Raw genomic sequence first — 25,491 nt, 5'->3', positions numbered from 1 at the left:
ATATCCAGGCAGACAGAAGTTTAGGCATAGAGGGGCTGAAATTCTGTAGGAAGTTCAACTGCACCACTCAAGTTTCCATCATTTCACTGTTGATCCTGCTTGTCTCTCACTAGAGTTACCATGGAAGACAAGTGGAGCTGTCAAGGAAATAAAGCCCTAGTGTATTCCTGTGATTCTATGTGGCACCGCAGAACACTGTGCTATAATGACATTTGATTTGCTTTAATTAGTACAGACAAATGAGCTTCTGTTGGTACGAAAGAATTGTGTGGGATTTTCCGCATCCACCCGCCGCTGGGATCTTCCCGTCCCGCCACAAGTCAATGGACTTCTGGCTGGAGCGTTGCCTCGCCCACGGCAAGTCCCATCCTCAACGGAGCCAGAAAATCCCGGCCATTGACTAATTGCTGTGTCAGGATGTCAGATCAACAAAAGAAACCTATAGTGCCCTGAGAGGATTTTTAAGCAAGGAGTGTTTAAACTCTCCAAATGGCAACAAGAAGCACAACCAAGTGAAGGAGAATTATCCCAACTACATTTAAAAGGTGATGCAGCAAGTTCACTCCAACACCAGTATTCTCTCCAAGGCGGCTGGTTCTCTGGTCGTCATACTTTAGGAAAGATATGATGGTCCTTGAGAGGGTGCAGAGTGATTTACCAGCATGGTACCAAGGACGAGGGATTTTAGTTACAAGATTAGGTTGGAGAAGCAGTTCTCCTTGGAGCAAAGGAGCTTAATGGGAGATCTGACAGAGGTGTGCAAGGTTATGCCAGGCTCTGGATAAAATAGACAAGAAAAAGTGTTCCCATTAACCAATGATACAAGCACGGGGACACAGATTTAAGGTTTTGGGCAAAAGTTGGGGGGGTCAGGGGGAATATGAGGAAGAATTTTTTTACACAGAAAGCGGTAATGACCCTGAAGTTGTTGTCCATGAGGGTGGTGGAAGTAGAGACATTCAATGATTTCAAAAGGAAATTGATGGGCGCTTGAAGAAATAAACTTGCAGGGCCATGGGGATAGAGCAGGGAAATGGGACTGAGCGCTCTGGTCTACAGAAAGCTAGCATGGACTTGATGGACCAAATGACCTCCTTCTGTGCTGTAAATGCCTCTACAACTCTAAGGCCAAAAGCATCATGAAATCATTTGTTAACATTATTTTTGAGTGTGTGAAATCTCCCACCTGGCCCATTACAACAAGACCTCAACCATCAGCTCCAGGGAGATGCAGACCACTGTGTGTCTGCTACTGCCTGGGAAGTTGTCCAAATACATCATGTCAGGAGGGGTAGGCATGCACCAACACCAAGTAAAACTTCACAATGTACTGACAAAAATCTGTTGTTGCTGCCAAGTGAACGCAGGTCAAACTTACAGCACAGAAAGTTCCAAATATAAATGGTTAAAACAAAAATTAATGAATAATGAATTAATGAATACATGCAAAAGGCGGTTAGAAAATTTCAATTCTCTTCCACATGTGGTTGTTGATGCTCGAGCAATTGTGAATTTTAAATCTAAAATTGTAGGTGTGCTGTGAACCAGAAGTATTAGGCAAAGGCATGTAAATGGAGTTATGTCAAAGATCATCCATGATCTCAGTGAATGGTGCAACAGACTCGAAGGACTAACTAGCCTCCTCATGTTCCTGTGAACCCATGCCCCAAATGCCTTGGGCACTGTTTGAATTTGTTAGGACGGGGAGAAATTCAACAACTACTTGAGATGAGTGGCTATGAAAAGTTCTGTCTGTCATAAAACAATGATTGGGTAAAAATGTCTCTGGTTACTATGTGAAGTGGCTCATAAATGATGGTTCTTAAACTGAGTGTTCACACACGGGGACAGAACCTGTTGGAGACTTGAAAGCTCAAAACTAATGGTAGGTCCCTTTGTTCCTCAGAACTTCCTTGTGCCATGCCATTCATTGAATACTTCCTTGTCAAATTACTCCTTCCAAAGTGTATCACCTCACACTTTTCAGGGTTAAATTCCATCAGCCACTTATCTGCCCATTTGACCATCCCGTCTATATCTTCCTGTAGCCCAAGACACTCAACCTCACTGTTAACCACCTGGCCAATCTTTGTGTCATCCACAAACTTACTAATCCTACCCCCCACGTAGTCATCTATGTCGTTTATATAAATGACAAATAATAGGGGACCCAGCACAGATCCCTGTGGTACTGAGTGAGGAAATAGTTCATCATTCAGTGGGTTATGAATGTTTGGAATTCTCTCCCCCAGATGGCTGTGGATGCTTAGTCATTTGGTATATTTAAGACTTATAATGATAGATTCTTGGATACTGAGGAAATCAAAGAATGGGAATAGGACAGGAAAGTAGAGTTGATGTAAAAATTCATCCTTGCTCTTACTGAATTTCAGTAGGCTCGAGTGGCAATATGGCCTACTCCTGCTCCTGTTTCTTTTGCTCTTCTGCCCTAATCTTTCCTCTTTCTGTGAACATTACCAGATGCTAGTTTGTTGATTTTTATTAATTGTGCTAAGGATACGGTGGATGCTGGCAGAGGACAGTTATTGTCTGTCTCTAATTGCTTGAAGAATGTGGCCATGGGCCTTCTAAATAGGAATTTAGTAGCTTGTTAGGTCATCTTAAATGTAATCATGCAATGTGTTGTAAAATTTTGATCTGCATTAAGTATCCTATGATTCAGAAAGTAACATAACTTGTATCTGGTCATATGGTTGTACAATGCAGTTCCTCATTGTGTCTACTGGATAGACTAATCTTGCATGTGTTCCTGCTGGCAAATTTCCAATCTTGCAGAAGGGGACAGATAAATGCAATAGTAAGACAAAGCCAATTGTAAGCCAACATTTGGTTTATTTTATAAACAACATAAGAAAGGAAAGTAGTTTCAATTAATTTCAATCTATTTATGCTACACGTAATGTGTTAATTATTTTTTACCCTTTATTTTGAAAGGAACTATTTAGTACCTGCATCTGGATTTCAGAGTCTGCAGTTTCGCCTTCTGGAGAATAAGATTGGAGTTCCAGAGAGCTTGCGAGTTCCTTACAACAGAAAGCATTATAAGGACAACTTCATTGGGAAGGACAATGAGTTACTGCTTCAATCTGAACTGGAACCAACACTCATACAACTGGTAGAGGTACTCAACCTTGAGATTCAGTTAATACTTAATGATGTTGTTGATTTTCTCAATAAGGTAACAGATAAGATGAATGATATATCACTAAGCATTCAAGGATGGAATTGTACAGCCTTTCTGACATTCTGCACTAGCATATAAATACATTATCAGCCTTTAACATTGTCCAGCTGCTTCGTTTGAAGTCAATGTGTTATAGGGAGGAGTATATGAGCTTCAATGAGGGAGTCTGAAACAATTTATGTTGTCAGCTCTAAAGAAGGGTCATATGGACTCGAAACATTAACTCTGGGCAGAATTTTCTGTTTGACGTGCAGGGGAGGGCAGGCCCCGCACATCTGCGCATAAAATGACGCGTGGTGATGTCAGGCCAGCATCCCAACATCACAGCGCGCCATCGCGATATTTCCCTGGGTGGGTGCGCGATGAAGTTCGACGGGCTAGTTAAGGCCCTTAATTCATCAATCCGATTTGTAGGCACCTGTGCGATCTGCGGGTCAGCGCACGGGCACAATGGGCAGGCGGGTAAGAGACTTTTCTATGAACATCATCTACGGGCGGGATAAGAGGGCTCAGTGGGGCCGTCAATCTGGTGTGTGAAGTTATTTATTGCAGAAAGTTTTTTAAACTTGCCTGTGTGATCTGTAGCAGTTCAGAACAAATTCCAGTAGCTTTCTGTGTACTTTGAACCTTCAGATCAGCAGTCTGCAGTCAGTAATCTTTATCAGGCCTGCAGCTTTCCGGAGGCCTCCCCTTAGCCTGGGTATGGGTTCTGACATGTCCGTTGGAGGCAGCTCCTCTGAGGAGGAAGAGAGGGCTAGAATGCAGAGGAGGCCAGGAGTGCACATTCAGCCTCCAGGGGAGCCACCTTTGGGAGGACAGGCGCAGGCACAAGGGGTGCAGGGCCAAGAGGTAGTCCAAGGTGGAAGGGGCCGCAGAAAACGCCACTATCCTGCTGCCAGAGTATACAGGCGGCGAAGCAGCTAACTCAATATGACTGCGGTGCAGTGCCGAAGGAGGGTCCGACTTTCAAGGGAGACAGTCAACTACATCTGTCAGATAATTGGCCCTGAGATCTCTCCTAATTGTGTGGGTGGACACCCCATGCCAGTGGCTCTGAAGGTCACAGTTGCCCTCTGGCTCCTTTCAGGGCTCGGTGGGTGATCTTTGCAGCGCCTCCCAATCAGCTGTTCAGACTTGTGTTCAGGCGTGTATTGACCTTCATCCACTTCCGCTGGGACCAGGCAAGCCAGGCACAGCAAGCCAGAGGCTTCGCGGCCATTGCTGGCTTCCCCCGTGTCCAGGGTGCAATAGACTGCACACATGCAGCCATCAAGGTGCCAGCAGGTGAGCCCGGTGCCTTCTTCAGCAGGAAGGGCTTCCACTCCATGAACGTGCAGATAGTGTGTGATCACAGGATGCTGATTCTACAAGTCTGTGCATAGTACCCAGGCAGCTCCCACGACGCCTACATCCTCAGACGCTCCCAGGTGCTGAGGCTCTTCAGTGCTCCGGCTCGGCTGGATGGATGGCTTCTGGGTGACGAGGGGCTATCCCCTCAGAAGGTGGCTCATGAAACCTCTCCACCATCCAAGAACAGAAGCTGAGCAGCGGTACAATAGGAGCCACGGCACCACAATGGCTGTGGTGGAGAGAACAATCACCCTTCTCAAGATGTGCTTCCAATGCCGGAACCATTCAGGGGGTGCACTCCAGTACCCCCCAGATCATGTCTCAGTGATAGTGGTTGCATGCTGCGCTCACTACAATCTTGTGCTGGAAAGGGGGGACACAGTGGATGATGAAGACGTTGACGCAGTGTCTATGGATGCACACGATGAGTCCAGCAGTGATTCCGAGGATGAGCATGCACAGGAGAATGCTGAGGGGCTAGACGCTGACCCGGGATTACTCCAGGGAGGCAGGGACACCCAGGAGGCTTTAATCGAACGAACCTTCAGGTAGCTCCACACAAATGGATCAGTAGGACCAGCCTTGCCTGGCACATCCATACCCGGCACCTCAGTGCAAAATCTGCTAGGTCATCAGCTGAAACTAAGGGCTTTTGGACATAAACTTGAATGTCCAAACAAACACTCATGACATTTCTTTTAAACATACACACGTAGAACAGACGAGCCACCCTCAGCCATGGTCACACGTCTGATTTTTATTTTAGACATCAGATGTTCTCACAAATCCAAAACAAAACGTTAATCAAGCAGAAAAAAATTGTAAGGACCTATTCTCGGGCCAACACAAAAGTTTCAGTTAGAAACCTTTGGTGTGCCTAAGGTGCCTTATGTTTATGTTTACGTTTATGGGTGCTACGTCTAGGTGTTGCCCCATCGCTCAGAGTGGCATCTGGGCCAGCCTGCTGACTCTGCTGTCTTGTTGGCCTTGATGACCTTGGCAGTCGTCCTCTGGCCTGTGGAGCCTGTGCTGGGCCCACCTGGGAGGGAGCTGCCAGTTCCACAGCTGGCATCTCCCCAGTCGTTGCAGCCTCACCCGATGAAGTGGTCACTGGCAGAGGGGCGGAGCAGCTGGTGCCCTCATCCGGAGCATCCTGAGAGGAGCCTGCAGAGACGACAGGCAGATACTGCACCGACATGAGGTCGCCCTGGACCTCCCTGCTCACTGTCGATGGATGGGCAATGAGCTGGGAAGCTTGAAGCCCACACCATCTCCCACATTGACACTGACCAGCTGTGGCCACTGGTGGTGTGAGGGCTTGCAGGTCCGAGCGTAACCACAGGAGGACCTGATTGTTCTCTTGGAGGCCCCTCTCCACGAGAGTTGCCAATCTCCATGAAGGAAGCATGATGCTCTGCCATGAGGTTCATTGCATCAGTGATGCTCCGTGTGGACTCCTCCACCACAGACACCAAGCGAAGCACATCCTCATGTATCACTCCCAGATGCTCCCGCACAGCCAGCCGCATTTCCTGCAGCTGCTGCGTCATGGGCGACTCCAGAGGCACATCACGCACTGACTGAGCATGTGCCAGGTCCCCTGCAGTCCTCTGACTGCTGGCACTATCTGTCTCTGCCAGCTCCTCCAGCGAATATGAAGTGCCCTCTCCACTGTGCCCTGGGACACTAGCCGATGTTGCAATGCCCACCGAGGTGCTCGTATCTGCGCTGGTGCCTGCCTCGCAGAAATGGTGTGACACAGGTGACACTTGAGGGCCCTCAGGTGTGAGAGGGGTCACCTGCAGCTCCTCCTGCTGGCCGTGTTCTGATGATGCTGAAATGAACAACAAGGACAGTGGATCAGTTAGCGTACACACAGTGACACACTTCATCCCTTTCTCCCGGCTCATAATGCACTCAACCTTCCAGAACCAATGGACAGGAACATTGGTGGGGTGTCAAATAGTGAGGAGGATAGCCTCACGTTATAGGCGGATATAGACAGGCTGGTCAGATGGGCTGATGAGAGCCAAATGGAATTTAATCTGGATAAGTGTGCGGTGATGCACTTGGGCAGGACAAACAAGGCACGGGAATACACGATGAATGGTAGGACCATGGGAAGTAACGAGGATCAGAAGGCCCTTGCTGGGCATATCAACAGGTCCCTTAAGGTAGCAGGACAGGTACATAAGGTGTTTAAGAAGACAAATGCCATACTTGCCTTTATTAGCTGAGGCATAGAATATAGGAGTAGGGAGGTAATGTTCCAAGTGCAGAAGGCACAGCCTAGGCCACAGCTATAGTTCTGCAAGCAGTTCTGAAATGTGCTTCACGGGAGGGTTGTGATTGGAGTGGAGAGAGTGCAGAGGTCGTTGACCAGGATGTTGGCTGGCCTGGAGAGTTTGACTTATAAGGAGAGATAGCATAGACTGGGGTTATTTCCCTTGGAGCAGAGGAGATTGAGGGGTGACGTGATTGAGGTGTATACACTTATGAGGGGCATAGATAGGGTCGACAGAAAGGAACTTTTCCCCTTGGCGGAGGGATCAGTAACCAGGGGGCATAGATTTAAGGTAAGGGGCAGGAGGTTTACAGGGGATGTGATGAGCAATGTTTGCACACAGAGGGTGTTGGGAGTCTGGGCCGCACTGCCTGAAAGGGTGGTGGACGCAGAAACCCTCCTAACATGTAATAAGTATTTGGAAGTGCACTTGCGATGCCATGGCATACAAGGCCATGGCCATAGTGCTGGGAAATAGGACTAGGAGACTTAGGAATGTGTTTGACCCGCACATCCCGTCGTGCTGCTACCTCCTCGAGGAGAGCAGCAAGTTAGTCATCAGAAAAACGAGGGGCGCTGGCCTACCCTGCAGCCTGCCCTGCTCCTCTGCCCTTCCCTCCAGTGTGCCCTGCTCAGCCGATCCCCTGAGGAATGACCTGGAACTGGCCATTGTGAGCAGCCTACAAAAGGCTGCCAGGCCTTCCTTTAAACAGACTGCCAGGTCACTATTGGACCCAGCAGTCTGTGTGTGCCTGCCGCCACCTGCACACTCCCGCTTTTCACGGGAATCAGCAAATACACTGGGTGGGCCTTAATTGGCTGCCCGTGTAAAATGGCAGCGCGGACCCAATTACGGGTGCCGATCGGATCTGCGCCCGCCCGCGCCCACTCCAGCTCTGCCCGCCGATAGGCAGAAAATTCGCCCTCTGTTTCTCTCTCCACAGATGCTGCCAGACCTGCTGAGTTATTACAGCATTTTCTGTTTTTATTTCAAATTTCCAGCATCTGCAGTATTTTGCTTTTATGTTGTATAAGGCAGATCTTTTACAGAAGGGATATTATTTTCTCTTCTCAGCACTCCCTCAGCACTGCATTCATGATTTTTGAGGGACCCTCATTAACATATTTAAAGGTCTAATCATGCAACTTACAGTTGAGGTACTTGTGACTTAATTTTACTGGTTCCAAGTACTGTATTGTGCTTTGCTAACTTCCTGGATTTTCAACAGCATGATGCTGGGTCCTTTCAAAGAGACCATGGAGTTGTTTGGTCTGTCAATAGAAAGCCTGCTTCAGTAATGGGCCTATAGTTATACATCTTCTTGGAATATGGCATGTCTTGGAAATGGAGCATAGGGAGAATAGAGAGATAAGAAGTGTGCAGAGGGAGGAAGAGGGTTCTCAGTAGAAGGCCAAATAAATAAATTAAGGCCAAGTTTCTTTGGGGAAACCTTCTTCTTCCTCACCCTCAAGGAGCAGGAAACTGGAAACAGTCCCAGGTATACACAATGCTTAATCGATATTGGACCCTGGGCCTCATTTGAATAAGATTGATGAGCTGTGGAAGTTAACCACGCAACACCGGCAGTGACACATTGCAACAGAGTCCAGCGTAGAGGGGAAGAGAATGGGAGAGGTCCAGGAGTGGACGCCAGTGGCACTAAAGAGCTGGAAGAAGCACTCTTCCACATCCTGGCCCAAGATTAAGGTCAGTATTTTTCCAAAAGTTTACCTTTTCGCAGAGGCTTCCATTTGTCCATTTAAGTACAGTTGGTTAGGCTGCTGATAGACCAAGTAATCCTGAGTGAAGCAGGCTCAACACTGGCACTGTTGAAGGCAAAACATTTTCTAAAATTGTCTCTTTTTGGCACATTGAAGGTGCCTAATACTTACATTGGACTGATGCCTCGGATAGCGATATACAGCACCCAAACCAATGTTTTTCTGATAATGCTTCAGGGGAAGGAATTTGGCTTCCTAAATTAGACCTCTGTATTCCCAATTTCTACCTGGTAAACAGGCACAAAGAGGTTTAATTTCTGCAGCATATTCTTTAAAGGTGAAACTGTAGATGGAAAATGCTGCAAAAGAAGGATTATGAAAATCTTTATCCAAAAATTGAGGCATTGAATATACAAGTAAAGGATTTGTACAGGATTTTAGTTAGATCACCAGTTTAGCATGTAGTGTTGGGCACCCAATATTATAATATTATAAGAAGAATATTAGAGCCATGAACAGGGCTTAGCTAAATTTACCTAAGATTATATCATGAATAAGAAGTTCTGAGGAAGGCTTGAAAAGTTCCAGCTTTCTTCCTGGGGCTGGAAAGGTTCAGGGCCAATTTAAAAACATTTCAAGATTACTAAAGCTCCTTAAAGAATAGTGAAAGATCAGTCCTGATATTTACAGAGAGTGAGAAGAGGGAGGGTGACATTTTGAGTTTGGAAAACCTGGAATTTAACAACAGGATCCGATTAACATTTTTTGTTTCCTTTTTCCAGTTAAATTGAAAGGTTGGTTCACTGTCAGGTGGATAGACCTTTTACACCAGGCCACAGTCAGGGAGCAAAGAGAAGTGAGGGAGGGATCACAAAGACCTGGAATGGGATATTGGAGAACAGAGGTGGTGGGAGATTTGGGGCTGGAATGGAGGTGATTATAGGCAGGAGAGGAGGAGATCGGAAAAGTTGAGTGGGGGGCTCAGCAAAAACTGGGACAACCTTGCCACCTCAAGGTGATGAAGCAATGGCACATTTGTGTGCGGGCACTGAGATGTCCAACCTTACGCGTCTCTCACTGTGTAGTTGTGACCATTGCGGGGAGAAGAGTTTGGTCACAAAGTTGGTAGACAGCGATGTGCGTCCCATCGCCTTGACACTCCAAGAGGTTACTGGAGGTCAAACAACCTTTAAGCATGCTCTGGAATCACACATCGTTGCTTCAGACAAGGTGGAGGGGTGCAAAGGAATAGGAGTGAGTATGTATGAAGCAGAACAGTGCTCCTTATTAGCAATGGCACATGCCCTTCAGGGATTCATGTTTTCTGATCATGTTGGACTTTGCTAGGGCCATGACTGGAGGGCGCACTGGTTCTGCCTAAGAGGAGGCATTGCAATATCAGGCAGCCAAGCGTCTGACCTCATCATGCTCAGGTGCTCCATTGTAGGGATAGAAGAAATGCAGCTCAGGATCCTGAACTTTAACTGCCGGATGTCGGTGTCATTTTGGGGAGTGTATCACAACCGGCTGAGTAATCGCTAAGTGCAGTCACGGCAGTGATATTTCATCGGCTGCCTTCTCCCAAGTGTTATGTTCCTGTGTCACCATCAATGTAACACACCGTGTGTGGCTGCGTTGGTCCTGATGGATCTCCATGAGGAGTCTTACCAAATTGAAGGCATGTAGGCATTAGTGCCCCTGCGTCTTGTTGTGTGCTGTTGCGACTGAGATGTTGGATGGACGTGTGAAGTGGCAACATTTTCTGATGTCTGATGCTGGGGCGCCATCCTCCATGCAGCATTTTATCTCAACACGGACACATGTCCTCAAAGGCTTGTACATCCTTCACAGCGTCAGGGCTACGTGAGCGTTCTGTGCACTGTCATCTGGAAGTTCAAGGGTGAAATTAGAGAAGTAGCTATGCTGGCCAATAATGGAGGAGAGCTGCCCAGGAGGATCCTCAGTGCATCTCGTCATCCTCCTGAAATCTGCTGGCAATGAGGGCATCAAGAGCACGCCTGCCTCATCTGGCCTGTGCAATGGCCTCTTCACCTGCATCCTCAGCTTTCAAGACCTCATCACCAGCATCCCCTTCAAGGTCCTCCTCATCAAAGGAAAAGTGCAGCTCCTCCATCTCGTCATTTGCCAAGTCCTCCCCACTTTGTAGCGTTCGGTTGTGTAGCACACAGCAAGCCACAATGATGCATGAGACCCTCTGGGGAATGTATTGGAACACTCCGCCAGATCTGTCAAGGCATTAGAATTGCATTTTCAGTATCCCTACGATGTGTTCCACTAATGTCCGGGTTGTGACGTGAGCATCGTTGTGCCTTGTCTCTACAGGAGTCTGAGACCGCCACACAGACGTCATTAGCCACGTCCTTTGTGGGTAACCCTTGTCCCCAAAGAGCGAACCCTGCTTCCTATGTGGTCCCTTGAAGATGACAGGGAACGGAGACCTACTCAGGATGTACTGGTCGTAGACACTGCCTGAGAACCTGGTGCACACCTGCATGGTAAGTTTGTTATGGTTGCACACCAGCTGCACATTGAGCGCATGGTAGCGTTTCTGGTTGATATACTGGACTGCTTGTTGCCAGGGAGCATTTATGGTCATATGAGTGCAGTTGATGGCATCCTGCATCTGTGGGAGACCGGAAATCTCAGCAAATCCATTGGCTTGCTTGATCTCTGTCAAAGTGTGACCTCCCGTGTGGGTTCATGGGTGAATGCTTAGGAGATGCCATAGGAGTCTCTAGTGGAGCCCCGGAAGGAACCACTGGCGGAGAAGTTGAGAGCAGCAGTTACGTTCACAGGTAATGGATTTGCCCTATGGTGCCAAATCCAGCAGAATGTGTCAAATATGAGTACCAGATCCTTTGACATGCAGAGGCGTCTGCGACATTAGTTCTCACTCAACTGCAGATAACACAGTCTGTGCGCACTGGGTCTAGCCAGACGCTTACGAATGACGGCTCCCTAAGGATCATCCTCTGCATCTGGAGGAGGACCTGCTGCCCCTTGTTGTTGAAGGTTCTGCTCCTCCCTTTGGCGAGCCAGGCACCTCCTTGTTCTCATTCTTCTCTCCTGCCTATAAACAATAATGCAGATAGCAATAACACTAGGCTCCATATTCCTGATGGTCTCATCACTGTAGTATCAATGAGCGGAATTTTGAGGTCGGCAGGCGGGCACGGTGGGCTGGCCCGGGAGTGGCCAGGAAACGGCCTGCCGCCCGCGATCAGCCCCCGACCGTGATTTCATGCTGGCGGGCCAATTAAGGCCCACCTAGCGTGAAATGCGGCTCCTCACTTAAGGGGCGGGCGGGTTGGGTGCCTGCCATCTGCTGGATCCTATATCAACCTGGCGACCAGTTTAAAAATGGCCCAAGCAGCCCCAGGAAGGCTGCCATGGAAGAACGTCTCCTCTGCATTGTCAATGTTGAAGTTATGGAGTCGCGTGCAGCTGGACACACCAGGCAGGAGGGTAGGTCGGGTGGGCACTCAGCCCCCCCACTTTTCTGATGAGTGCCTCACCATCCTCCTGGAGGAGGTGGCTGCCAGGAGGGACACCCTTCTCCCCAGTAATGGGAAGAGGAGGCCATGGACCTCACAAAGAGGGCATGGGAGGAGGTTGCAGCATTGGTGAGCAGCCATGACGTGGTGCGGCGCACATGGATGCAGTGCTGGAAGTGCTTCAATGACCTGCTGCGCTCAGGGAGGGTGAGTACCATGTTGGCATGGGTCAGGGTGCAGAAGCGTTAAGGTGTAGTGGTCCCCCCATGGACCTCAAGGGCACTAGAGTCTGAGTGCCAACTGTCGGTGACTCCGAAGCTGGCCAAGGGGGTGCCCCTGGCTGCTTGGACTGAGTGCCTTGCAACTCGAGGGCCACGACTCAGATGTGCCCTGTGAGGTGTTCCTCAGTTGGGGTTGGCCAGGCTGCATTGGCGCTGCAGGTAGAAAGTGGACTGATCAATGCTCCTCTGTTCGTTCAGGAGAAGACAAGCCATAATCAATTGGAGAGGTCATGGACAGGCGGAGGCCCGCCCAACCTGCTGCTGCTCACCAGGTTCAAGCAGGACGCCCTTGAGCTAGAGAGCTGGCATGCTCCACGTGCAACCGGGTGTGGGTTTTCTGTTCATTTATGTTTGGTTTATATGTCTGCTGGTGTGGACATCAACACCAGTAATCGTAATCATTATGCTTTCAATGTGACAATAACCTTAAATTTGCTTTGGCTCTGATGGCCTGAGTATGCTTCTCCTTTTATCTTTCTGGTGGAGGGTACGCCAGTATGTAATGCTGTGTGTGAGTGACTCCATACTTTATTGCACAGGCATTGAGTGGACTTTGGGTATAAATGAGAGGGTCATTTCAGACATCCGGGATGGAGGTGGCAGCCCTGGCATGAGGTGGAAGCAGATCTTTGGTAGCCTAGTTGAAGGACCATTGGATCAAGACACCTCTAGTGTCCCTGCCTTCCTGGGAGGTACCGAGATCTGCCTCCATGCCCTCAGCTTTCTTCTCACTGGGCTCCTCTTCTGACTCACCACAGGTTTCATCCTCTATGACCTGTGGAGCTGCCTCAAGATCCTCTTCCTCTTCCTCCAGTGGGTCCCCCCTTGCCAGTGCCAGATTGTGGAGAGTGCAGCGTGCAACCACTATCAGTGACTCCAGCCCTGGGTGGGGTATTGTAGTGCACCCCCTGAATGGTCCAGGCATCGGAAGCGCATCATGAGAAGACCTGTGTTCCTCTCTACCATTACCCTTATGGAGGCATGACTCGTACTATAATGCTTCTCTGCCTCTGCCCTTGTCACCCAGCAGCCATTCATCCATTCGAACTGGAGCACTGAAGAGTCTCAGTGCCTGGGAGTGTCTCAGGATGTACGTGTCATAGGAGCTGCCAGGGTATCTTGCACATACTTACAGAGTCTGCATCCTGTGGTCACACACTATCTGCACATTCATGGAGTGGAATCCCTTCCTGTTGACGAAGGCACCCGGCTGACCCACTGGCGCCTTGATGGCCACATGTGTGCAGTCGATGGTACCCTGGACTTGGTAACCCAGGAATCGCTGCAAAGCCTCTGGCTCGATCAGCCTGGCTGGCCTCAGCTGTAAGGTAAAGAATAAAGGTCAGTATCTGCCTAAACTAAGATTGTGTCAGCTTGGCGCAACTGTGGACAGCTGATTGGGAGACTCCATACAGATCCCCTATTGAGCCCTGGAAAGAGCCAGAGGCATAGAAGTTGAGGGCCACTGTGACCTTCAGAGCCACTGGCGTGGGTTGTCCATCCACACAGTGGCAGCTGATCTCAGGCCTAATCATCTGGCAAATGGAGGTCGCAGTCTCTCTTGAGAGGCGGAGCCTCCTTCAGCATTGCACCTCAGACATATTGAGGTAGCTGCATCATTGCCTCTAAACCCTGGCAACAGGATAATGGTGTCTTCTGTGGCTCCTTCCGCCTTGGGCTTCCTGCTGGCCCTGCGCCCCTTGTGCCTCCGCCTCTCCTCCCATAGGTCCCTCCCCTGGAAGCTGCATTGGGACACCTGGCCTCCTCTCCCTTCTGCCCCTCTCTTCCTCCTCAGAGGAGGTGCTACCTACAGAAACCACAATCCCCATTGCCAGGGTACTGGAAGGCTGTCTAATACCTGGAAGGGTCCACGTGGTCTGAATCCTCCGGAGGCCTTGCAGATACCAATAAGTCCTGAAATGAAGCCTGGAAATGCTAAGAATGAAGCTCCAAACAGAGATGAAGCTGCCAAGTACCAATAAGCAACCAGCAGCAAACTATCTCCAAAACTCCTCACTACTCACATTGGCAATGCTGTTGATCCTTTTTATCCCGCCCTTGGATGAGGTTTTTGAAATTGTCGGCTGTCCGCCTGCCCATTTTGCCCGTGTGACAAGCACAAAATCACACGGACAATGTAAAATATAGCTTAATTGCCTTTTTAATGTCCATGACTGGCCTTGTAATTGATGGCGGGCACAGCTCTGACTCCTGCACATGCCTGCCAAGTGAAACATCGCGCGAATGCGCAATGACATCGGGACACTCACCCAACGTCATCATGCGCTATTTTATGGTCGAGCATGTCAGGCCTGCGACTGCACGCCGAGCAAACATACTGGCCAATAAGAAACACGCAAGAGTCATCATTTGTTTCAAAAGGTCCACTTTCTACCAAGGAATCGTCTGTGATTGTGGGCTCAAGGCCTCTTCACATATGCTAGAGAGCATTGGCCCCTTAAATGATGCCCAGGGTGGGGTGCGCATGAACATTCACCACAACCACCCCCAGCCCACATGACTGACTGCCGACAGCTTCGGCAGACGACTGGATGTTCTGCTTTCAGCCCAGGTGCTGGGATCATCATTACCTGCGCTCCAAGGATGCGCTGTGTGGACTGACCATGAAGGTGAATGTTCAATGTCTACATGAGATTAATTTAGAGGGTCCAGAAGCTTCTTCTCTGTGAGTGGTGAATGGCCACATTTCCAAGGGGGTTTTCAAGCTTGTCCAGTCGCCCAATAGTTTTTTTAAAATTCATTCATGGAATGTGGGCTTCGCTGGGCCAGCATTTATTGCCCATCCCTAATTGCCCTTGAGAAGGTGGTGGTGAGCTGCCTTCTAGAACTGCTACAGTCCATGTGGTGTAGGTACACCCACAGTGCTGTTAGTGGGGGAGTTCCAGGATTTTGACCCAGCGACAGTGAAGGAATGGCGATATATTTCCAAGTCAGGATGGTGAGTGATTTGGAGGGCAACTTCCAGGTGGTGGTGTTCCCATGTGTCTGCTGTCTTTGTCCTTCTTGATGGTAGTGGTCGTAGGTTTGGAAGGTGCTGTCAAAGGAGCCTTGGTGAATTCCTGCAGTGCATCTTGTTGATGGTACACACTGCTGCTACTGTGCATCAATGGTGGAGGGAGTGAATGTTTGTGCATATGGTGCCAATCAAGCGGACTGCTTTGTCCTGGATGGTGTCAAGCTTCTTGAGCGTTGTGCAGCTCGCACTCATCCAGGCAAGTAGGGAGTATTCCATCACAGTCTTTGTAGATGGTGGACAGGCTTTGGGGAGTCAGGAGTTGAGTTAGTCATTGCAGAATTCCTAGCCTCTGACCTGCTCTTGTAGCCATAATATTTATATGGCTAGTCCAGTTCAGTTTCTGGTCAATGGCATCCTCCAGGATGTTGATAGTAGGGGACTCAGTGATGGTAATGCCATTGAACGTCAAGGGGCGATGGGTAGATTCTCTCTTGTTGGAGATGGTCATTGCCTGGCACTTGTGTGGCATGAATGTTACTTGCCACTAGTCAGCCCAAGCCTGGATATTGTCCATGTTTGAACCAAGGCTGTAATGAGGTCAGGATCTGAGAGGCCCTGGCGGAACCCAAACTGACCATCAATGAGCAGGTTATTGCTAAGCAAGTGCCGCTTGATAGCACTACTGATGACACCTTCCATTACTTCACTGATAATCAAGAGTAGACTGATGAGGGGGTAGTTGGCAGGGTTGGATTTGTCCCGCTTTTTGTGTACATGACATACCTGGGCAATTTTCCACATAGCCGGGTAGATGCCAGTGTTGTAGCTATACTGAAACAGCTTGCTAGGGGCGCAGCAAGTTCTGGAGCACAAGTCTTCAGTACTATTGCCGGAATATTGTCAGGGCCCCTAAGGCTGAGATGGATCATCCGCTCGGCACTTCTGGCTGAAGATTGTAGCAAATGCTTCAGCCTTATCTTTTCACACTGATATGCTGGGCTCCTCCATCATTGAGGATGGGGATATTTGTTGAGCTCTGCAGTTCCATAACACTCTGGTGAATTTGAAGACTGCAAACGAGGGATTAAGACTAGGGAACAATCATTGCCACTTTGAGGGACCAATATTGCATGAATGGGCATTATTGCTTCACTTTCCTGACTCCCTGCATCCTGACTCCCTCATTTTGGAACTATAATTTCAGTTTGGTGGCCTTTTATTGCCCCCCCCATGCCCTAGTCATGTGTCTCTGTTCAACCTTCCCTGCTCATTGCCCCCATTGGAGCCCATGCCCTGCAGCTCCTACCCTTCCTTCAGTCCAGACTGGACCTTTCCCCAGTGGAGCCCTTGCCCTGAAGCACAGTAAAAGCCACCTCCGCCTTAACCCTGCTGTGGTACCTGTAGAGACTTGCTTTGAGACCCCCTGAAATTGATGCAGTGCAGCCTGCGAAGCCTGGCACTGACTTCCATAAGCGTTGCACAATGCAGGGTATGCAAACTTACCTTGGGGTCAGGAGAAAAGTGCAGGTCGCCAGCTGCATGTTCTTTAAATCCTATTGTGAAACACGGCGTTCTAATTGCACATCATAATCCAATGTGGAGAGGTGATTCCAGCAAGTAGGCATCATAATGAGATGCTGATTTATGCTAATGAAAATCATGACAGTTGGCAGCAGGAAATGCGGCCCACCATTGATGGCTGAAGTGCACAATCACTTCCTCGTCTTACATCATCATAAAATAGACTTTGGACCTTCTCATGAGATGTAGCTCTCACACCCACCATGATGCCTGCATGGCTGGCAGCTGAAAATCCCAGTCCTGGTCTCACCAGTGCCCTGTACAACTGAAGCATTACCTTTTGTATTCAATTCCTTTGCAATAAACAATAGCATTCTATTAGCTTTCCTAATACTTGCTGTATCTGCTTAGCAGCTTTTTATGATTCATACACTAGGACACCCAGATCCCTCTGTATCTCAGAGCTCTGCAATCTCTCACCATTAAGATAATATGCTTCTTTTTTATTCTTCCTGCCAAAATGGACAATTTCACATTTGCCCACACTGTACTCCATTTGCCAGATCTTTTCCCACTCACTTAACCTGCTTATGTCCCTTTGTAGCCTCCATATGTCCTCTTCACAACTTACTTTCCTACCTATCTTTGTACCATCAGCAAATTTAGCAACCGTACCTTTGGTCACTCTATCCAAGTCATTTATATCAATTGTAAAAAGTTGAGGCCCCAGCACTGATCCCTGTGGCATATCATTTATGATATCCCACCAACCAGATAAAGACCTATTTATGCTACTCTCTGTTTCCTGCCAGCCAGCCAATCTTCTATCAATGCCAATATGTTACCCCCTACACCAGGAGCTTTTATTTTCCACAATACCTTTGATGTGGCACCTTATCAAATGCCTTCTGGAAATAAAAACAATCAGAAATAAAAACTAAAAGTGCTGGAAATAAACAGGTCAGTCTACATCTGTGGAGAGAAACAGTTTCAGATCAGGATGTCCTTTCATCAGAACTGAAGAAAAATAGAGCGTAAGAGCTTTTAAGCCAGTGGAAGGGGAGAGGAGACAGGAAGAACAAAGGAGAACATGTGTGGAGGCCAGGGGAGATTAAATAACAAAAGGTTTCATGATGCAGCAGCCAAAGAGAGTGGAATTGGATATAATATAGAAACAAAGGGAGCATGAATTCCTACATAAAAACTATCTGAATGCAACATGAAGTGATGAAGAAAGAAACGAGACAAAGATTAACCACGCATAACAAAAAAAAGGAAAGACAAAAAAAGAGAAGAAAAAACACACGGAGCATAATTTTATGGCCCTATTGCAGCGGGGGCAAGGCAGAAAAATATGGCGAGCCATCTAAAAGTCTATTGACTTCGGCGGGACCGTAAAATCCTGCTGGCATAAAATCCCACCCTTGGGTGAGAATCCTCAGTTGAGGAAAAGGAAGGCATGTCAGAAGCACTGTTGTGGAAGGTTGTATCATCAGAACAGAAATGATGGAGACAGAGAAACTGGGTGAATGGAATGGAATCCTCACAGGGAGCAGGGTGTGAGGAAGTGTAGTCAAGGTAGCTGTGGGGGTCCATGGATTTTTAATGAATAGATAGCCTATCTCCAGAAATAGGGAGACAGAAGTCGAGGAAGAAAAGGGGAAAGTCAGAGATGGACCAGGTCAAGGTGAGGAAAGGGTGGAAATTGTAACAAAGCCAATTAAATTTTCTGTTTTAATATGCCTTTAAAGGATTGTAGCATAAAACCACTAGAAATAAAGTGTGTCATACGATCCAGTTTTAGTTTCACTTTTACTTTTCCAGCAGAGCACAGCACAGCTCTGCCGCTGATGTGTCTTCAAGCTTTCTGCCTCTATAAATGTTTTCATGTGCCTAGTCTCATTAAATTAACCTACAACATGTTTACACAATCCCTTATGAGTGAGCGGTGCCTTTATATCATTATAACACACACATTTCCCAGTTCACGTCGACAGCAGGAGGTGGCATGATACTGTCATCAATGTACCAGAAAAAGATTTGAGGGAGGGGGCCTGAGTAGAGCTGGAATAATGGAAATTCCAAGGAAATGTCATCCCAACCTGAAACATTAACTCTGTCTCTCTCCACAGACACTTCCTGACCTGACGGGTATTTCCAGCATTTTGTTTTTATTTCATTCCCAGCATCTGCAGTATTTTACTTCAGTGCCACCCCAGCTCTGAATTTCATCACTTCTGGGCTCCTTTCAGGCATCAGCTGGGGATATCTGCAGAACCACAAAATCTACTTTCCACAAGTCTGTCTCTCATTTCACAGATACCATGTTTTCCAAGGCCACTAAACATGTGCAAGTTGACATTGATAGCACCAGTCTGACACAGAGAGCTCTTACCTTTACTGCAGTTACTGAATTTCCAGAGGAGCACTGACAGCACATCTGTGGCAATCAAGCTGCTATCAGATAACCCTGCAACATTCATTAACCAGAATGAATTCCACTCCCTCAATGTGCAGATTGTTTATTGCTATGGTGAGATTATTATGCATGTGTGCGATTTCCTGGAATCTGCCATAAGTCTTACATCCTGCACCAATTAAGTCTACCTCAGTTGTTTGCACCTCCCAGCAGAATGAGCTGCTGGTTCCTTGGAGATAAGATCTTCTGAGGACCTGGCTAATGACACCTGCCAGGAATCCTGCCCGTGATGCCGAGAAGAAGTACAATGGGAGCCACATCACCACAATGGCAATTATTGAGCAAGCCATTGGCTTTCTGAAAATAATATTTAGGTGTCTTGACAGACCTCGGGATGCCCTTTAGTATGCAAGGGCAAGGCTCCACAGAGTGGTGGTGGTCTACTGTGCCTTACACAACATGGCATTCCAGAGAGGAATGGAGCTTCAAAAGGAGGAAGCTGCAGACAACTTGTCATCTTCTGATGAGGAGGAGAAAAAGGAGGAAGAGCAGGATTATATGGAGCTGGAGAAAGAAGAGTATAATGTGGCCAGGAGGACTGCAGTCACACATTTGGCTACCAGAGAAGCCCACGACGGCTTCACAGAAACATGGTTCAGATAATGAACAAGCCTAAAGTCATTTGGAACTGTAACCCTGAATGCTGTGAGACCCCATTCCCCAGCACCACAGTTGATCACAAACACACAGCCTATGCTCTGGCCTCCATTCCAATGAAGCTTTTTGTCCATTGGAGAATTGGAATGCAGCAATGAAGAGGGCAAGACATATAAAAAATTTACCCTCATTTACTATTGCATGAACTAAGCAACATTTATATAGTTACAAATACTCAAGTGAATCCCCTTGTGTAAACTATGACATCTTCTCCTTCCACTTCCTACCATTTCCATGTAATTCCACCCCTGTGGCTTCAGCAGAGTCAGAAGAAGGCTGCTCATTCCCTTGCTCTGACAAATGAGGTTCCCGTGGTGGATGTCCTATGGGTTTTGGAGTCCATGAAAGATCCACTTTTATAAATTCACAAAGCTCCTAGCAGGCACCTTAGCCATCTCACTGAGACACACATGGCTGTAAGCATTAACACACTATTTGTAAGGCCAAACCTTTGTGTTCTGGCTGGGTGGGATGTGTTAAAATTAACTCCACTTTGCTTTTTCCTCAATATAAAGCATTTTGAGACGTCTTCCTATATGTGAGGATTAGTATACATTTGCAAAGTTTTGACAATAATCTATCTTAACTAACATCTAATTTCATTACCTGCCTTGATAAAATTTTAGCATGTAATAACAGAAGCACAACCTTAAAGATTTGTTTGGTTAGTAAAGCAAAGTACGGATGGCCAAGATTTATTTGGAAGTTAAGTAACAAAAATTGGTAATGGTCAAAAGTTGAAGTGCACAGTGAGTGGGGGCATGGAGTAAGTTCACATTACAATTTCTACATATCCTTTACCTGTAAATGCTATAGCCCTGAAACTGTAGTACTTTTAAAGAGAAACTTGCATATATGTAGCACCTTTCACAACCTCAGTATATCCCAAAGCCTTCTACAATGAAATGTAGTGTAGGAAATGTAGCAGCCGATTTGTGCACAGCAAGCTTCCAAAAACAACAATGCGACCAGATAATATGTTTTTGTGATGCTGATTGAGAATTAAATATTGGCCGGGCTGCTGTGGTTAACTGCGGTGCTCTTCTTCAAACCAGGACGATCTTTTACGACCAGCTGAGAGAGCAGGTTTTCTTCACTCCAACCGTGCAACACCCTCGAGTATTGCATTGGAGTGTCAGCATAGATTGTTGTGCTCAAGTCTCTGTACTTGAACCCACCCCCTTACTTAGAGGTGAGAGCATTATCAACTGGGCCATAGCTGAGAAATTGTGCTCATTATTCAATACTCCTGAGGGTAGGTGAAAGTCACTCACTACTCCTTGGAGGTGGGGAAGATGGGCTCATTAATCATTAGTGTTGAGAGTGGGAGAGGGAATTCACTTATGTTCCTCCACTTATTTTCCATCATGTTTATATTTTTATGTTAGATTTTTAATTTTGTTTTAAGCAATGGCTGGAGAGAACACCTGGACTTGAACCTGATGGATTTGATTTCTGGGGTAAACTGAAAAACAACATTGAAAGAGGACTGAAGGAAGAATTTTCAGAAATCCAGGTAACCACCATATCAAATTGAAACCGGTATAGGACAGCAATATACTGCAATGTGCTTGTCAATAAAACAAAGTGCATTTAATATTTCTTAGAAAAGCACTATATATAAATGCCATAATTCCTGGAACTCCCTCCCTAACAGCACAGTGGATGTACCTAGCACAGTATCACAGTATCTTTACAGTGCAGAAGGAGGCCATTCGGCCCATTGAGTCTGCTCTGGCTCTCCGAAAGAGCATTCCACCTAGTCTCACTCCCTGCCTTATCCCCGTAAACTTGCATATTCTCTCTTTTCAGATAGCTACCCAATTCCCTTTTCAATACCTAAATCAAATCTGCCTCCACCACCCTTTCAGGAAGTTTGTTCCAGACTCCACTCAGTCTGGGTGAAAAAATCTTTCCTCACATCACGTCACTTCTACTCCTTTTGCCAATTATTTTGAATCTGTGCCCTCTAGTTCTTGATGTTCTCTTGAATAGGACCAGCTGCTCACAGCTTCTGTCCATTCCCCTCAGAATCTTGAATACCTCCATCAAGTCTCCTCTCAGCCTTCTTTTCTCCAAGGGAAACAGTCCAATTCTCTCCAATCTATCTTCATAGCTACAGTTCTCTATCCCGGGAATTATTCTTGTGAATCTCCTCTGTACTCTCTCCAATGCCTTCACATCCTTCCTCAAGTATGGCACCCAGAACTGGATGCAGTACTTGAGATGAGACCTGCACCACATGGACTGCAGCAATTCAAGAAAGCTGCTCACCACCACCTCCTTAAAGGCAAATAGGGATGGGACAATAAATGCTGGCATTACCCACAGCATCCACATCCCAAGAAAGGATAAAAAAGTACACACAGAGATACAAATGAAACTGTGGAAAGATGGCAGTAATTATAATACAAATATAAGGGGAATTGCAAAAGGTTAAATATGGCATATGCTCAGTAATAAGATATAATCATTTTCACTTAAAAAGTCATTACTATGTAATGGTGTTTTGTGCTGTTATGATTTTATATGGGGTGTCCTGCATCAGAAACTATACAGTAAATTTATATTTGCAGATAGAAGAGAAATCATTTTACAGAGTATAAGTGTATACAATCTACAAATAGCAAACTACTGCACAATCTTTTTATTTTGCAAAAGTTAAAACCTGCATTTGAGGGGAAGGAAGAAATGCTATGGGAGCTTGACAGACACAAGGAAGTACTCGCATCGTTGTTCGATGAAAAACGTCATGAGCATCTGTTGAGCAAAGGTAGGGACAAAAATTGTAGAGTACAAAAGGAGAATGTGTTTCCAGTAAACCAGGAAATAATAAGAAAACACTGCAACTGACAAGGTTGGGAACATTTTGGGGTGGAATATCCATTGGGGTTATGTGATCTTGTGCCATGGAGTGATTTTATCTGCCTTGGAGCGACCACGAGCTGATCTGCCAGCATTGTAGGTGACAGGGATACTCAGCCAGGTGGGCTGCCTGGCAGCTAACTGGAAAAAGCCCAGAAGAGGTCTCCTTTGTCCACGAAGAGGAGGAAGGGTGCTCCTCTAGAATGAACAAGCAAATCTCAGGCTGCCTCTGCTGCAAACTTGACCCCACCCCATGCCACCCCAACCCCTTCAGCCCTGCCCAATGATCACAGACACCTTCACTGGACACTGTGGAAATTGCAGCCATGTATTTACCTGCTCCTGCTCGGTGGACTCTGGACCATGCGGATATGTTGAGGCATCAGGGATCTTGGCTGCCAGCTGGAGAGCCGGTGAGAGACCCACACTGCCTATTTTCGGGAAGGCCAACTAAACCACATGCCAGTCAGGCAGCGGCAAGGCCAGAGGTGGGCCTTCCCCTGAAATCAAGGCCCCGGGGACAGAAGTCTCATCTACCGAGCGCTGCCAGTCAATCAGAGGCTGGCAGCTCTTGTGCTCAGCAGTGCCACTGCGGAGGCCATGGCTGCTGCTGGAAGGACAGGCATTGGGGTCCCAGGATCATGCAGTGACCCAGGACACAGGTAAGTAACATGGTGGGGGTGGGGGCGGTGGGGACAGGTTTTGTGGGGTCGGGGGCTGGCAGCAAGGGCAGGGGGGGTTAGCTCTCAGTGGCACCCCCCCCCCCAACTTCCCAATGTCCAATACCTCAGTCAGGTACTGAGTGCCTTTGGTCGAGAGACACCCCCAAAATCCAGCAGCCGCCCAATCAATTGAATGCACGCCCACCTCCGAGGCAAGGGGGGTAGGGGATGTTAAGTTCTGCCCAGGGAGTGCAATTTAGGAAATCATAAAAGTGCAGCTAATGGTTATTTGTATATTTAATTATAATGGACAGCGAATCATGGACAGTGCTCCTGTGAGTTCCTGAGCTGCATTCTCTGTGATCAGAGCATCGGATCATGGAACTACCTTTGCAATTAGCCTTTAACACTTGACATTAGATAGTGCCTAGAATCACTTATCCCAAATTTCGAAAGTTTGGGAGTTCAAGTGTTCATGTGACCAAAATTCTTCATGGAGTTGATCCATCACTTCATTGCTGCTGTTAATGAATGAACACAGTCATAAATCATCAATGAGTGGCATTTTCAGTACAGTAAAGTAGGATCTATTATTCAGTAGTTTTCATGATATCCAGCATGTGAATAATTATAACAATGGACAACAGTATTTCACAATTTTTAAAATGCTACTAAATGTTAGAACAAACCAAATATTGAGAGTATTTCAGTTTACCATGGGTAAATCATTATTCATTCACTATAGGGGTGATCTTGAACATATATGAATATTTTCAACCTTTGACTTCAGGTGTAATGACATGTTCACTGTCACTCTTCTAAATTGAGTAGATTATTAACTCTGAACTTTCATCTGTGTGTGCATGCATTGAAACCTTTATACTAGCGAAGTCAATGCTGGTTTAAAATTTGTAGCTAATCACCACTTTAAGTTGATGGAAACCTCAGATCATGCCTTCATGTAATGGCTAATTATAGTGAAATGAATACGTAAACAAAACCTGGTGTAATGTTAGCAGAACAATTATTTGTTTATTTGAAGCTTTGCTCTAAGTGTCCCTTTACCTGCAAAAATAGATTAAGAAAAATCCAGTAGAGGTAGGCATTAATTAATTTCTGTTTGCTAAAATCATTAATGATGAACTTTTTCAGCATTCTGAGTTATACAATCCATCAGGCCCTGAAAACCTATTGACCCTTCCTGTGGATTTGTGCTTGGAGCTTCCACAGGCCCAATCCGACAGGAGTGTAGTGACTTGATACACAGGCTGAAAGGAGGGTATATGTTGAAAGGGTGCAAGCTTTATTCCACCTTTAAGCCCAGTCTTGTGTCATAGAATCATATAGAAAAGGAAGCCATTTGGCCCATCTGTGTGTATGCATTCAAACCTTTGTACTAGCAAAGTCAAAGCTGGTTTAAAAGCTGTGCTAACTCTTTGAAAGAGTTTCAAATATTTGCTCCTTCAAATATTTATCCAACTCCACTTATAAAGTTACTGTTGAATCTGCTTCCACTACCCTTTCAGACAAAACATTCCAGATCATAAAAACTTGCTGCATAATCTCTCCTTTAGCTTTTTTTTGACAATTACCTTAAATCTGTGTCTTCTGGTTACCTCTCCTTCCGACAGTGGAACCAACTTCTCCCCATTTGCTCCATCAGAATTGCTACAGACAGGAGGAGGGGTTAATTTAAACAGGACTAATTCCTCCTCTCACCACCCATCCATAAACAGAAAGGTGTTTTGATTTGCTTCCCCTTTATAAGCGCATTTCCCAACCCCTCAGTTTTGGTGTGATCCAATTTTCTATTAACAACCCCACAGCAAACTTGACACAGGGTGATCTCAAAGGGTTAGTTTATTTGCACACACTCAAAATGCGGGAGGAGGGTCACAACGTTGCCTCCTTTGCATTCATACAGATAGAGAAAATAAATATTTATAGTGCAGAGACCACAGAGATAAGAAATA

The 25,491-nt window shown here is 46.8% G+C and overlaps 1 protein-coding gene across 1 annotated transcript in view; it reads left to right on the top strand.

Moving 5' to 3' along the window:
- The window catches only part of LOC144679828 (tryptophan 2,3-dioxygenase-like), an 88,922-nt gene that overhangs the window by 35,728 nt on the left and 27,703 nt on the right, over positions 1-25,491 (top strand). Inside the window, exons 6-8 of the mRNA XM_078540656.1 lie at positions 2,956-3,142; positions 21,400-21,507; positions 22,653-22,764. Coding sequence (XP_078396782.1) covers positions 2,956-3,142; positions 21,400-21,507; positions 22,653-22,764 — 407 coding nt within the window. The remainder of the gene's footprint in view (positions 1-2,955; positions 3,143-21,399; positions 21,508-22,652; positions 22,765-25,491) is intronic.

This window comes from Cetorhinus maximus, chromosome 1, assembly GCF_964194155.1.
Source record: "Cetorhinus maximus chromosome 1, sCetMax3.hap1.1, whole genome shotgun sequence".
Classification (NCBI taxonomy): domain Eukaryota; kingdom Metazoa; phylum Chordata; class Chondrichthyes; order Lamniformes; family Cetorhinidae; genus Cetorhinus; species Cetorhinus maximus.
The sequence above is the reverse complement of the archived record's forward strand: the minus strand, read 5'-3'. Positions and strand labels throughout refer to the sequence as shown.